This window comes from Peromyscus californicus, unplaced genomic scaffold, assembly GCF_007827085.1.
Source record: "Peromyscus californicus insignis strain IS unplaced genomic scaffold, ASM782708v3 Scaffold_18__1_contigs__length_77618521, whole genome shotgun sequence".
NCBI lineage: Eukaryota > Metazoa > Chordata > Mammalia > Rodentia > Cricetidae > Peromyscus > Peromyscus californicus.
The window spans coordinates 35,343,571-35,356,464 of NW_026294480.1; the positions used below are offsets into that span (position 1 = coordinate 35,343,571).

Here is a 12,894-nt window from a genome sequence, read left to right on the forward strand (position 1 = left end):
TCAACTGATTAGCATTTTCTCTCCTTAACAGAAGTCTCAGAGTAAATGGAACATAACGTTTAAGCAATTACTAATGAATCCCAACTTCAGTTATGATCATTGCAAAGTTAAGCTTAAAATTTTGTTTTATACGCCTGGTCAAAGGACTACATCACAATGCTGGGCTTGGATTAGATTTCCATGAAAATGTTAAAAAATAATTTATCTCTCATAAAGTATTTCAGAGAAATTCCACATGATGGATGATACATCACACAGAGATCTATAGACTGACAAGTTCTGACTTGATTCTAGTAAATTGAAACTAGAAATAAAAGCAGAGTGATTGATACTTTTGTCTGGAAATCATATCAGTCATAGCCATTATGAAACAAGCCTTTCCCTCTGATAACTTCAGAAGTCTTGAAGAAGGAGTTTAAGTCTGTTTGGAGAATTTCAAACCATTTAATCAGTCCTTCTCATCTTTTGCATGACTTCAAACTGGATGATGGTGATGATGGCAATAATGATGATTCTGCGACACTGTCTCAGTACATATCCCTGCTTGGTCCATAACTCAACAGGCTAGCCTAGAACGCACACAGATCTGCCTGCCTCTACCTCCATAGGGAAATTCTGGAATTAAAGATTTGTGGCCACCATACCTGGCTAGATTCTGCATCTCTTAAGAGTTAAACACAGAAGAATTGGCAAAGTGTGAGCATGAAGAAAGGCAACACAAGTCTGCTTTTATTATATACCACAGTATTATAAGTTCAACAAAATGTCATACATACTATTAGTCACCTAGAAGCTGTAGAACCATAGAACTGCACATCCATTGTTACTTCCTTCCTAGTATCCAGGAGTGTGTCTACAAAGCTCCTAAATTTTAAGAAAGGAAATATTTGATACATCATGCCCATTAATTTGAGAATGAAAATGAACTACTTGGGAATTTCCTAAACATGAATTAAACATGGTACACTCTACCATATTAAACATGCTACACATTATAATCTATTAAGGTAGAAAGGCAAATCCCAGACTTAATAAACACAAACTTCAGACTCAAAGCCTTTTAACTTTCTTGGAAAGGAAAAGTAAGTTTGTTAGCCATTAAACCATTTAACATCCAGTACATAAAGGGTAATTGCTGACTGACTCCTCTCCTGATTTGTGACTTACATATTTGCATACTTATTACATATTTACATATGTTAAGTCATTCGTATTCAAGTAGGCTCTTGATATGTATATATTTGCTCTTTGAATATAAATGTTTCTTCTTTTACTCTGTTTGCAGTCTTAGCTACGTTTTTACAGTTTTGTTCTTGGACATTTCAGACTTTAAATGTCCATTATAATCTCTGCAGTTGCAACTGTATTTTAATAAACAATCTAATTCTATATTTGTGAGGGATTTTACTAGAAAAAAACTACATATAAACCTTCACATTTTAAACAGAGTTTCTCAGAGTCTATCTTTCTGTGCATACTCATTTCTCTCCTTCCAGTGTTATGATTCACCACACATGGCAGCTTCATTGTTTTGGTATGCTGAAATGATTGAGTGGGAACTGTGCCCAGGTCAATCCATCTCCAAGCACATGGCCTGTATTGTAAACGTCTGCCCAAATAGGTTTTCTTTGATGCTTTAGTGATTACTCTTTTCTTTGGTCTTAAGAATTCAAAATTATGAAATTCAAAGCTCAAATCTGAACATAACAGTAAAACTATTGCAATTTGCAGTGTATCCTTGACTGTTACCTAGAATTGGCTGCTTTGAGAATTGCGTTCTGCATTTCATTACTTCAGGTATGTAATCAGAATCTATGAGTGGATCTTTTGTGTACTGTGTTCATTCTGATTAATTGGGATTTCTATTATCTGTGTTCAATTGGGATCGACTATTTTTTTACAAAAAGAGAAACAGTTTAAAACAAACTCCTAGAAGTCTCTATTTTCAGTATTAAGTCATTCCTTTATGGAAAAGGTAATACTGCCACCCTTACCCAATAAAACGTGTGAGTTCTGTTGTACAGGCTACGGCACCACAGCACTAGTAGGTGAAAGTATTGTCTTCATCTTGTAAATGGCATTTTTCCTATAGAATTTGTGAATGAAATATGTCTTAAGTTTTGAAAAGGAGCTAGAACATATAACAGGCTTGGTATAAAAGCCAAAGAAAAGGGGGGGAAAGAAATGACTGAAGAAAATATTTAAGGTGACAACATTTAATGGTTGTTTTTCATTTTATAATATTCTTTCTCTTAGAGTCTCTGGGTTTCCTTAATACAGGCTAATTTAAGACCAGCATTTCTAGATGGCGCTCTGAAGCACTTGCCAGAAGGTGGCGCCATAAGCAAGCCCTTATTGCATAGAGCTGTCTCAGGTGCTGAACCCAATTTCAGAGAGCCGCACAGCAGCTAGAGACAAGGGTCTCTGTGAAGTTCTCCGGAGATTTGCAGATTTTGAGGCAGACAAAAGTCCAAAGTCCGTAGGAAATGCAGGTCCTTGTTTACAGTTAGACAAACATTTCTTTCCCCAAATTTACTTGCTACAAAGCTATGGGAAGTGGTAATGCCATTGAAATGAACAGAGTAGGGGTGACTGAAGTGTGTGTGTCCAGTGTGTGTGTGTGTGTGTGTGTGTGTGTGTGTGTGTTTAAAGTACACACCTACTTGAATGTTTTATCTTTTCTTTGAGACCCAACTGTTTATCAGCTCTTGTCCTTTAATGTGTCCTTTATAATTTTTTTTCTTTCCCCAGTCCACAAGGATAATACGAAAAGGTCATAGACACCAGCGCTCCAAGACAGACTAAAATGTTAAACAAGCCCGCATTTTTAAGAACCTAAGACCCTCACTCTCTACGTAATAATTTAGAGGGTGACCCAGGGCTGCCCGGCTTTCCAACCTTCAGGCTTCCCGTGTCTGTTCCCATTTCCTATAAGCACACCGTGAACCTGGCTCTGTTTAAGAAGTTGGCAGAAATAAAGGGGATGTGCATTGGGAAAAGATTTTTTTTTTTCAGTCTCCCTCTAGTTTGCTGTGTAGGAGGCGGAGTTTAATCGGTTAAAACATTGGTCTGACTAGCGGATCGGAGTGGATATACGAAGTGAGTTCTGAGTGTCGAATGTAAAGACGCCGGTCTAGAAGGATAGGAGGGCGGGGACCTAGAGGAAGGAGGCACTCTGGGCTGGGGAAGTGTTGGGTGGTGGTGGGGGTTACGTGGGAGGGAGGGAGACTAGCTGTCTGAGCCAAACATAGAGGAATAAAGAAAGAGAGGTGAGAAGGAAAGGAGAACGGAGGGGAAGGCCACTGGAAGGAAGTCGGAAGAAGGAGGCTGAAAAAAGAAAAAGCCGAGACTGGCTATGTCCGGAGAGAGAGGGAGAGAAGGAACTAGGAGATGAGGGTCACAGAGTGACCCGGGAGCTTGGGGTTTCTGGAATGCGAGATTTCTGAGATTCAAGACTGATTGCTAGTCGGCAGAGTCCGGCTCCTGCAGCTAGTTGGGTCGCGGCGAAGTGAAATGGGCAGCGTGAGACAGATGTTCCAGACACCTCTCCATCACTCAGAGATTTGGAAGCTGCTCCCAGGCCAACTACAATTTCCTAGCTGGAGCCTCTGAGCGCTCGGGACCCGCGGGAGCCAAGCAAGAGAGCGCGCCTGGAAGCTGCTCCTCTCAGATGCCTTCTCCAGAGCAGTAAGAACTTCCCGCTCCAGTCCCTGGATCCCCTCCCTCTGAAATTCCCCAGCAAAGAAGGAAGACCCTAGGGGGAGGGGCGAGGGAGATCCCCCTTGCTGCTCTTTCCCCCTCCCTTTCCCCACCCCACCGGGCGCGCAGGCAGGCATGGATATGTTCAGTCTTGGCCAGGGCAACAACACCACATCGTCCCAGGAGCCCTTCGGGACAGGCGGCAACGTTACTGGCATCTCCGACGTGACCTTCAGCTACCAAGTGATCACCTCTTTGCTTCTGGGCACGCTCATTTTCTGCGCGGTGCTCGGCAATGCCTGCGTGGTGGCTGCCATCGCCCTGGAGCGTTCCCTCCAGAATGTGGCCAACTATCTCATCGGCTCCTTGGCGGTCACCGATCTCATGGTGTCAGTGCTGGTGCTGCCCATGGCTGCTCTGTACCAGGTGCTCAACAAGTGGACTCTGGGTCAGGTCACCTGCGACCTGTTTATCGCCCTGGATGTGCTGTGCTGCACCTCGTCCATCCTGCACCTGTGCGCCATCGCGCTAGACAGGTACTGGGCGATCACCGACCCTATAGACTACGTGAACAAGAGGACGCCCCGGCGCGCCGCTGCGCTGATCTCGCTCACTTGGCTCATTGGCTTTCTCATCTCCATCCCGCCCATGCTGGGCTGGCGCACCCCGGAAGACCGCTCGGACCCCGACGCGTGCACCATCAGCAAGGACCATGGCTACACCATCTACTCCACTTTCGGCGCTTTCTATATCCCTCTACTGCTCATGCTGGTTCTCTATGGGCGCATCTTCCGAGCTGCGCGCTTCCGAATCCGCAAAACTGTGAAGAAGGTGGAAAAGAAGGGAGCAGGCACCAGCCTCGCCACGTCGTCGGCCCCGCCCCCCAAGAAGAGCCTGAACGGACAGCCAGGTAGTGGGGACTGGAGGCTCAGCGCTGAGAACAGGGCTGTGGGGGCTGCGTGCTCTAATGGCGCGGTGAGGCAGGGTGACGAGGACGCCACCCTGGAGGTGATCGAGGTGCACCGGGTGGGTAACTCCAAAGAGCACCTGCCACTGCCCAGTGAGTCGGGGGCTACCTCCTATGCCTCCGCCTGCTTGGAGAGAAAAAACGAGCGGAATGCTGAGGCAAAGCGCAAGATGGCCCTGGCCCGTGAGAGGAAGACAGTGAAGACGCTGGGCATCATCATGGGCACTTTCATCCTCTGCTGGCTGCCCTTTTTCATTGTGGCTCTGGTCTTGCCTTTCTGTGAGAGCAGCTGCCACATGCCTGCGTTGTTGGGTGCCATAATCAACTGGCTGGGCTACTCCAATTCCCTGCTCAATCCAGTTATTTATGCTTATTTCAACAAGGACTTTCAAAACGCGTTTAAGAAGATCATCAAGTGCAAGTTCTGTCGCCGATGATGATGACGACGATGATGATGATGATTATGGTGTTGATGGAGAAGGAGGAAGAGGGGCAGGACTGTAGGCATTACAGGACCCTCCCCATCCACTCAGCATCCCAGCCCTGGAAGCAACACCTAAGATAACTTGCTTTTCCTATGACATGCAGCTTCAAGGCCCATGCTTTCAGATCTTGCTCTCTCTATCCCATTTCAAGGGGACAGTGCTCTTAGCAGAAACCCTAGAAACCGCCTAGAGTCTGTGTGAAAAGTTATTGGCTCGGTCTTTGGCCCTAGGATCAGTTTTAATAGTTGCAATAACCTCTTCTTTTCTGCCTTGAACCTCGGTGGTTCAAGGCAGAACATCCAAACAGTAAATATAAACTGCACTGTACAGACATCTACCACGAGAACTGCCACCCCTCTGCCCTGCTTCTGGAACTTTGAAGTTCAAGACTTTGCACTGTCTGCCCCTACCCCTTGCTTTAGAAACATCTACTCCCCTCCGGGTGTCAACCCTCTTGGTTGAGTCTGGCTCCTATGCACTCACTGCTTCTCTGAAAAAGCAGTTGGGACTACTTTGGCCTATGGTGCCCAGGGAATGCCTGCCTTGCTGCGTAGCAAATATGCCCCCTCCCCACCCCCGTGCATAGAGCCCACTTTCTGCGTTTTCTTGAACTCAAAATCAAGTGGCAAAGGTGTCTGTTGGAGTGGACTTTTAAGCACAAGGCCTGGCCAGTGGGGAAGAGCCAGGAAGGCTTCTGGATGGTTTCTCTTTTTGGTGTCAGCACTCACCAAAGAAACTGACCATCAGACTATTTGGAAGGCCGACTTTTATTTGTATACTTTGCTGGCGTTTCTGTAAGTTCTGGCAGGGCCACATGTCTACTGCAGGAGGCGCCCACTGCTGCCTAGGGAGGGCGAACTGGGGACGCTGAGATGCCACAGATGGCGCGCCCCACCTTCCCCTTGGTTTCTGACAGGGAGCTCCGTTAGAGCGCTCCGGGTTTGCAGCATCCAGGTTCCTCTGCCTCACCTCGCCTACAGAGTCCAGGAGCTGGTAGAGAAGTTAGAGTTCGTTCAAGAGGGAGGAGGTCTTGCACCAATAGCCAGAGACATAGAAACCTCTCAAGAGCGTGGGTGTGGGGGAGGTAAAGACAGGCAAAGAGCAAAAAGGCTCTAAGTGCTTCCAACTGCCGCCGCCGCGTGTCCTGAGAAACCCGAAAGGGCAATTTTAACCATAGGATGCAATTTTCTTTCAATCCATCCCTTGCCCCTTTCGATGGAGGAATAGCTTTGTTTAGCGTTATCGCAATAATGCCTAGATTCATTCTCCCAGACATCCCGGGGCGCGCACAAAATTAGCAGAATTCTGGGCTCTCATTTGAAGGGTGTCGACATCTCGCCTCGCGATTGAGTTTGATCTCAGAGACGGATACCTAAAGAAGTGGAGACCTCAGAGGAGGACCAGTTAGAGGGCGCTCCTCGTGGAGTCTCAGAATCTAGAGGATTAATTTTTCCCTGGCTCTTCTACTCCTGAGTTCTGCGGGGGGGAAACTGGTTTTGTGTCCTTTCAATGTGTAGAACGTTTTTTGCTTAGGCATTCTCTCCCTGCCGTTATTTTTGCTGCCCGCTCCCCGCAAAGGAAAATTATTTTGGTGCTTAGTTTGAATGTACATTCCCAGCTAAGTGAGCGGGCATCTAGAGGTTTGTTTGTGTTACGACGTCTGAACTTCGAATTTTCTGTTGAGTAATGGTTTCATTTTCCAGTAATTATAGAGTTTTCTCACTCCCCTCTCCCCCCCCCCCCCCCCCCCCCCGGTTCAGTTGTATCTTTCTGATGTCTGCACCTGTTGTTTTGAAAACTGCGTTGCATGTTTTCATTGCCAAAGATGTCAGTGAGATGTCCCCCTTGTGTTTATAAATAGGGTGAAAGGACAGAGGGGTCACATGAAGCCATGGTTTTGTTGGTCAAACTGAACGAAGCCTCTATTTGGTGTCTTTTGCTTTGTTCTAAAATGGGAGTGAGTAACCCATTGTAAAAGAGCCATTTCAGACCTTAAGCCTGCTGGATGTCTGCATGTGAGAGGCTCATGGGGGCTCTGTGGAGACAATACAGGTTACAAGGGGCTTCTCTAGCACGAACAGTGCTTGTTTGCAAATTAAAACTTTTTTTTTTTTTTTGCTCACCAAAATTGAGTAGAACTATATGACCAAACAATTTTTTTCCTGTGTAGTTCACCATTTTTAGAACAGATTCTTTATTTGAAACAAATTAACCCCCAAATTTCAGATGTTATACCGGAAAGCAAGACTTTTAACTTCTAGTTATTTGTATTTTTTATTTTTTTTCCCCCATAGGAATGTTTAGCTATGATGGGGTGGGGCGGCATTGGCTCCTGCTATTTTGAGAAAGAGACTTTAAACAAGACTGGAAAGGGGGCACCCACTTGGAATATAATTTCCAGTTAATAGAGAAATAAGTGCAGCATGCTGCACAGCTTTAAAGAACCACAGATGCTTGTTTTATTTTAGAATACTTGTATTAAGGTAAAATATTCATGCGTACAAACTGGCCCTCAATTTTCCTTGTGACAATAAAGGACTTTAAGAATGGCAATGCTGTAATAAAGACCAGTGACCCATGTGTCTTTATTTATTCAGAGTCTCCAATTGCGCTAGTTGTAGTAATACAAAATAAAGGTGAAAAATAGGGGTGATCTCATGATTCAGGTTAGGGAACTGTTTTTTGTTTTTTGACAGGGTCTAACTAAGTAGCCCTTGCTGGCCTGGAACTTTCTGTGTAAGCTAAACTGGCCTTTAACTGAAGAGATCTCTTTGCCTCTGCTCCTGGGTCCTGAGGATTAAAGGCATGGGCCACGATGCCCTGCTCGGGTAAGAAATCTAATACTTAGAGAAATACTAAGACTTAAACCATCACTCTTATCCAAGTGATTCCTCTTCTCTCTCTGTCTCCCTTCTTCCTTTCCTAAATTTCATTCTGTAAATAATATTTTATTTAATGCATGAAACCATGCATTTTTCTTGACCAGCACCTGCAATAATCTTTTGGTGTCTGTCTCCAAAACACAGCCAGAGTGAGGGGAATGAGTAGGAGGAAATCACTGCCCTTTCAAGTGGAAAGCCTGGCCTAGGCTCTTCTTTTGTGTCCCTTATAATACCCAGCTAGAGAACAATGACCACTGGTTTCCAGTGGAGTTCCTCATTGTTATGGGGTTGCTGCCTAAAACAAAAATGAAGGGACATTTTATTTTCTTACTGGGTCTCATTTGATAATGGGGTTCCAGTAGCAATCCTTACCACTGAGTGAAAAAATAATGCATATGCTCTTTTCTCCCTGTTGGAATCATCATGACACCTTTTTCTGGTGTCAGAATGGTGGCTGCAGTTAAACCTCAGTTAACCTCAAGTGTAAACAAAAGTCAGGGCCACTATGACCCTAGCAAAAAAATAAAATAAACCCTCAGAATTGTCATGCAGCCTGACTTGGAATGGATATATGTAGATATTAAAGTTGGAGGACTTGAGACATGAGAACTTCTTGGAGTTCCTTACTTGAAAATTTTTATATAAATATATCACTGACCTGGTGTAAAGTGCCAAATTCTGCACATTTGTCTTTGGACTGTGGAAGAACCCCCTTCCTCACCTTGTTCTCTCCTCTGCCGTTGCTTCTGCCTCAGAGAGAGCAACTTTCTGTCTGTGGGCCTTCCATTTTCCAGGGTCAGTTCTACAGCTCAGAGAGGGTATTGTTTCCAGTCACTTCCAGAGTGATGAGAAAGACTCAGAGAACCACTGGCCGTGCTCCCATGTCAGCCCCTGTTGGATGATATAGGATCAGAAAACAGTCTAAGGTATTGTTGCAATGAAAACAATTTCAACCTGGTTGGGTATGTACAAATAAGCTGCTATGACTATGTTTCCACTCAGGAGGGATGAAAGTGCTCTTGAAACAAGGCCAACCAAAGGAGTGTTGGCCTTGTTCAGAGACAAAGGTCACTGTGGGGTGGGTGACTGAGAAGAATGAGTAGGAAAATCTTTCCAGGATGGAGTTCTGGCAGGTGGGAGTTGGGATGAACAGGAAAGTGTCCTTTAAGAGGTGACAGAACAGTTTGATCCCTGTTTCCTAGTGAACAGGCCCCTGGGATGATATTTTTCAATGTGTTGTTTGACCTTGATTAGCTACCAGGGTGGCTTATGCAGGTGATGAACTTCAACAAGGAGGCAGAAAAACTCGTCATGTTCCACAATCTGAAAGGCACATGAGAAGAGATGGAGGCTGATTAGATAAGATGGAGATGTTTTAAGCAGAGAAAGGGCAGAAAAGATGACCACAAGGTCGGACAAACATTTCACACTCATGAAATGGTTTTAATTATATAATTTAGTTAATTAATCAATTAAATTTTGTCGTGTTTTTTCCCCCACATATAATATACCATTTAAATCCTCTTTAGAACTGCCAAAGAGGTCATTTTAGAACTAGAACAGTATATTTTGGTTTATAGTTCTAGAAGGGTAAGAGTCCATCTTGGAAGGAATCATAGCTGTAAACAGTGGCCATGGTGACAGGAACAGGAAGCTAAGGAATCATATCTCGGCCAAAAGTCACAAAGCAGAGATAGTATAGTGGTAGTGGGCTAAAGTGAAATACTCTCAAAGCCCATGCCTAGTGATGTTTCCTCCAGCGTGATTCCAACCTCTCCATTAGTGCCACCCACTGGGAAACAAGTGTTCAGATACCCTAGTTAGTTAGTTTGAGACATTTCTCCTTCAAACCCCAAGTCCACTGGGGACACTTCTCATTCAAACCATCACAAGCAGTTTTACAACGTAGTGGTGTATAAATAACAGAGAACAGTGCTAAAGAGCATATGCACAGACACTAAAAACTAGGTCCAAAGGCAGAGCTTTGGCTAGTGAGACTGCTAATAATGAAAAGAGATGATTTCAGGCGTGCAGGTGGGAAGTAACAATGACCTGCAGGAAAGGCTGGATGGAGGATTGGAAAACAAGTACAGCCATAAAAAAATGATTAAAAAAATAAAAGAACTGTCATGACTTAGAGTCTATGAGAGAGAGAGAGAGAGAGAGAGAGAGAGAGAGAGAGAGAGAGAGAGAGAGAGAGAGAGGAGGGATGGAGAGAGACAGATACTGATGATGTTCTCATGGCACGAGATTTGGGTAAATGACAGAAAGGAAAGTCAGGGGTTATTTTTCCTATGGGCATTACCTTTTGTTGCTTCATCTATGAATGTGAAAAGACTTTGTCCACTGTGAACAGAACTAGCCCAGATGGCAAGGGCCTGCTGGAAAAGGAATTGATTGATGTCACAGCTTTGAACAATCTGCTGTTTGGATGAGTACTTAAGGCATGCTACTACTCAGAACAGTGGTTGGATCGATTCCCTGACTATTGTAAATCTGGACAGTGTTAGTCATGTTTTGAGGAAGCCACAATTCCATGGGACAAAAACCTTTCAGGAACAGTAACTCTAAAATACCACGCTTGTCTGTGTGTTGGGAAGAATTTACAAAGCTTAAATATTGAATCTGTCCACTTAGCCACAGTGAACAACGTGGAATCATCCTGTTTGTACAAGTCCTCTTACCGATTGGCCTCATGCAGGTTATTCCTAAGAAACTTGGTCTCCAATGGGCTGCAAGAACAAAATACCTAATAAAGTAAGTAGTTTAAGAATGAATAACAAATTCATTTCTCACAGTACTAGGAAATCCATGGTACCAACAAGTTCAGTGTCTGTTGAGAACTTGTTTTTCTGGGTTGTAGACAGCCTTCTTTTTGCTATAGCCTCATTCAGAAGAAGGGACAAGAGTGCTCTTTGGGACCTCTTTGTATAAGGAAATTGATCTTTTTGTTGTTGTTGTTGTTGTTATTGTTTTAATTATTTAATTAATTTTTCCTAGTCTGACATAGTTTCCCCTCCCTCCCTCCTCTTCTCCCAGTCCCTCCCGTCAGTTCCCCACCCCATCCACTCCTACTTTCTTTTCAGAAAAGGACAGGCCTCCCATGGATATCAGCCAGCCATGGCATATTAAGTTGAAGTAAGACTAGGCACCTCCTCGCCTATTAAGGCTAGATGAGGCAACCCAGTAGGAGGAAAGAGTCCTTTGGAAGAGGGGGAAGAAGGATTATGGGAGCCAGATAGACCAAGGACACCACAAGAAAAAAACACAGAATCAACTAATCTGGGCTTGTAGGGACTCACAGAGACAACTGCCAGCCAGAGAGCTTGCATGGGACTAACCAAGTCCCTCTGAACATAAGCTACAGTGGCATAGCTTGGTCTTCCTAACAGTTGGAGCAGGGGTTGTCTCTGGCTCTGTTACCTACTTTAAGGGAATTAATCCTATTCAGTTAATCTTATTGACTTCACAATCTGCACATCTTCTAGTTGGCCCTACCCTAATACCATCATATTGGTGATTAGCTGTCAACCTTTGAACGTCGTTTGTTTTTCACTCTTTGCTCTTTGGGGGCCCGCTCTCCCGCTCCCAAATCAATCACACACGGAGTCTTATTCTTACTTAAGAATGACTGGCCTTAGTTTGGCTTGTTTCTTGCCAGCTTTTCTTAACTTTAAATTATCCTATCTGTCTTTTGACTCTGGGCTTTTACCTTTCTCTATTTTTGTATACCTTTCTTTCTTACTTCACTGCTGACCGTGTAGCTGGGTGGCTGGCCCCGGATGTCCTCCTCCTTCTCTCGCTCCTAGATCTCTCTCCTCCAAGATTTCTCCTTCTATTAATTCTCTCTGTCTGCCAGCCCCATCTATCCTTTCTTCTGCCTTGCTATTGGCCATTCAGCTCTTTATTAGACCATCAGGTGTTTTACACAGGCACAGTAACACAGCTTCACAGAGTTAAACAAATGCAGCATAAACAAAAGTAATACACCTTAAAATAATATTCCACAACATTTGAATTTTGAGGGTTATATATTTTCAGACAAGACCAGTGTGATTAATCAGTGAATTTCATCCATTTTCCAATTTACTTGGTTCGCTTGTCCGGCATTGGCAGGGAAGGGGAAACTCTGAGTTGGTAGAAACATCTTTTTCTGTTGCTATCTCAGACATTGCCACATTATCTGTAACTCTGTGCTATTGCCCAGGATTTCAAAACATTCCTTAAGCCAAGATTTCAAGGTTCACTCATATATTGGAAATTATTAGCTCTGCAGTGTCCAAGCTGGTTTCATCCTTGAAAAGAGAGGGGTAAACAGGATGGCTTAGAATGGAGAGAAAGGGAAGGCACATCAAGACTCACTTGTATGATGTCTACATAGGTGTAGAGATTGATGGTAAGTGTGTTCTGAAACTTCTCCAGTGCCCTTGGAAAGGAAGTCTTCTTTGAAATATGAATACTTCCTATTTGGAAGCAATCAGCCTGACTTTGTGACAACTATAAGAGACTATGAAAGTTAAGTTTAACCTCAAAAGAACAGTATATACACATTGCAGTTGTAAATATTCACCCAAAATAGAGTTTAGTGTAAGCATCTACATACAGTAACTATTTACAACAAAGAAAGGACAATTCATGGGAGTGACTCTGGGTAAGATGTAGCCAAAAGATAATTCAAGCATTCATTCATTCAGGTAATATTTATAGAGCATCTATAGGACAGACATAAAGTTAAGGTACAGCAATTAATAAAGCAGGTCAAGTCTCTCTGAGACATTGCTTGCAGAAATGGACACTATGATTTCCTTCCACATGTCTTCTTTGAAGAGTGATTTCCAACTTCTATCCTGATATGGAGGCT

At 43.9% G+C, this 12,894-nt stretch overlaps 1 protein-coding gene across 1 annotated transcript; it reads left to right on the top strand.

Moving 5' to 3' along the window:
* The first annotated feature begins 2,245 nt into the window (after positions 1-2,245).
* On the top strand, positions 2,246-7,718 carry Htr1a (5-hydroxytryptamine receptor 1A). Its single transcript, XM_052743240.1, has one exon. It carries the CDS (start codon positions 3,835-3,837, stop codon positions 5,101-5,103), a length of 1,269 nt encoding a protein of 422 aa, XP_052599200.1. The 5' UTR covers positions 2,246-3,834; the 3' UTR covers positions 5,104-7,718.
* The last annotated feature ends 5,176 nt before the right edge of the window (positions 7,719-12,894 follow it).

Coding starts and splice junctions, on each gene's coding strand:
- Htr1a (XM_052743240.1), top strand. CDS start 3,835: ATGGATATGTTCAGTCTTGGCCAGGGCAACAACACCACATCGTCCCAG.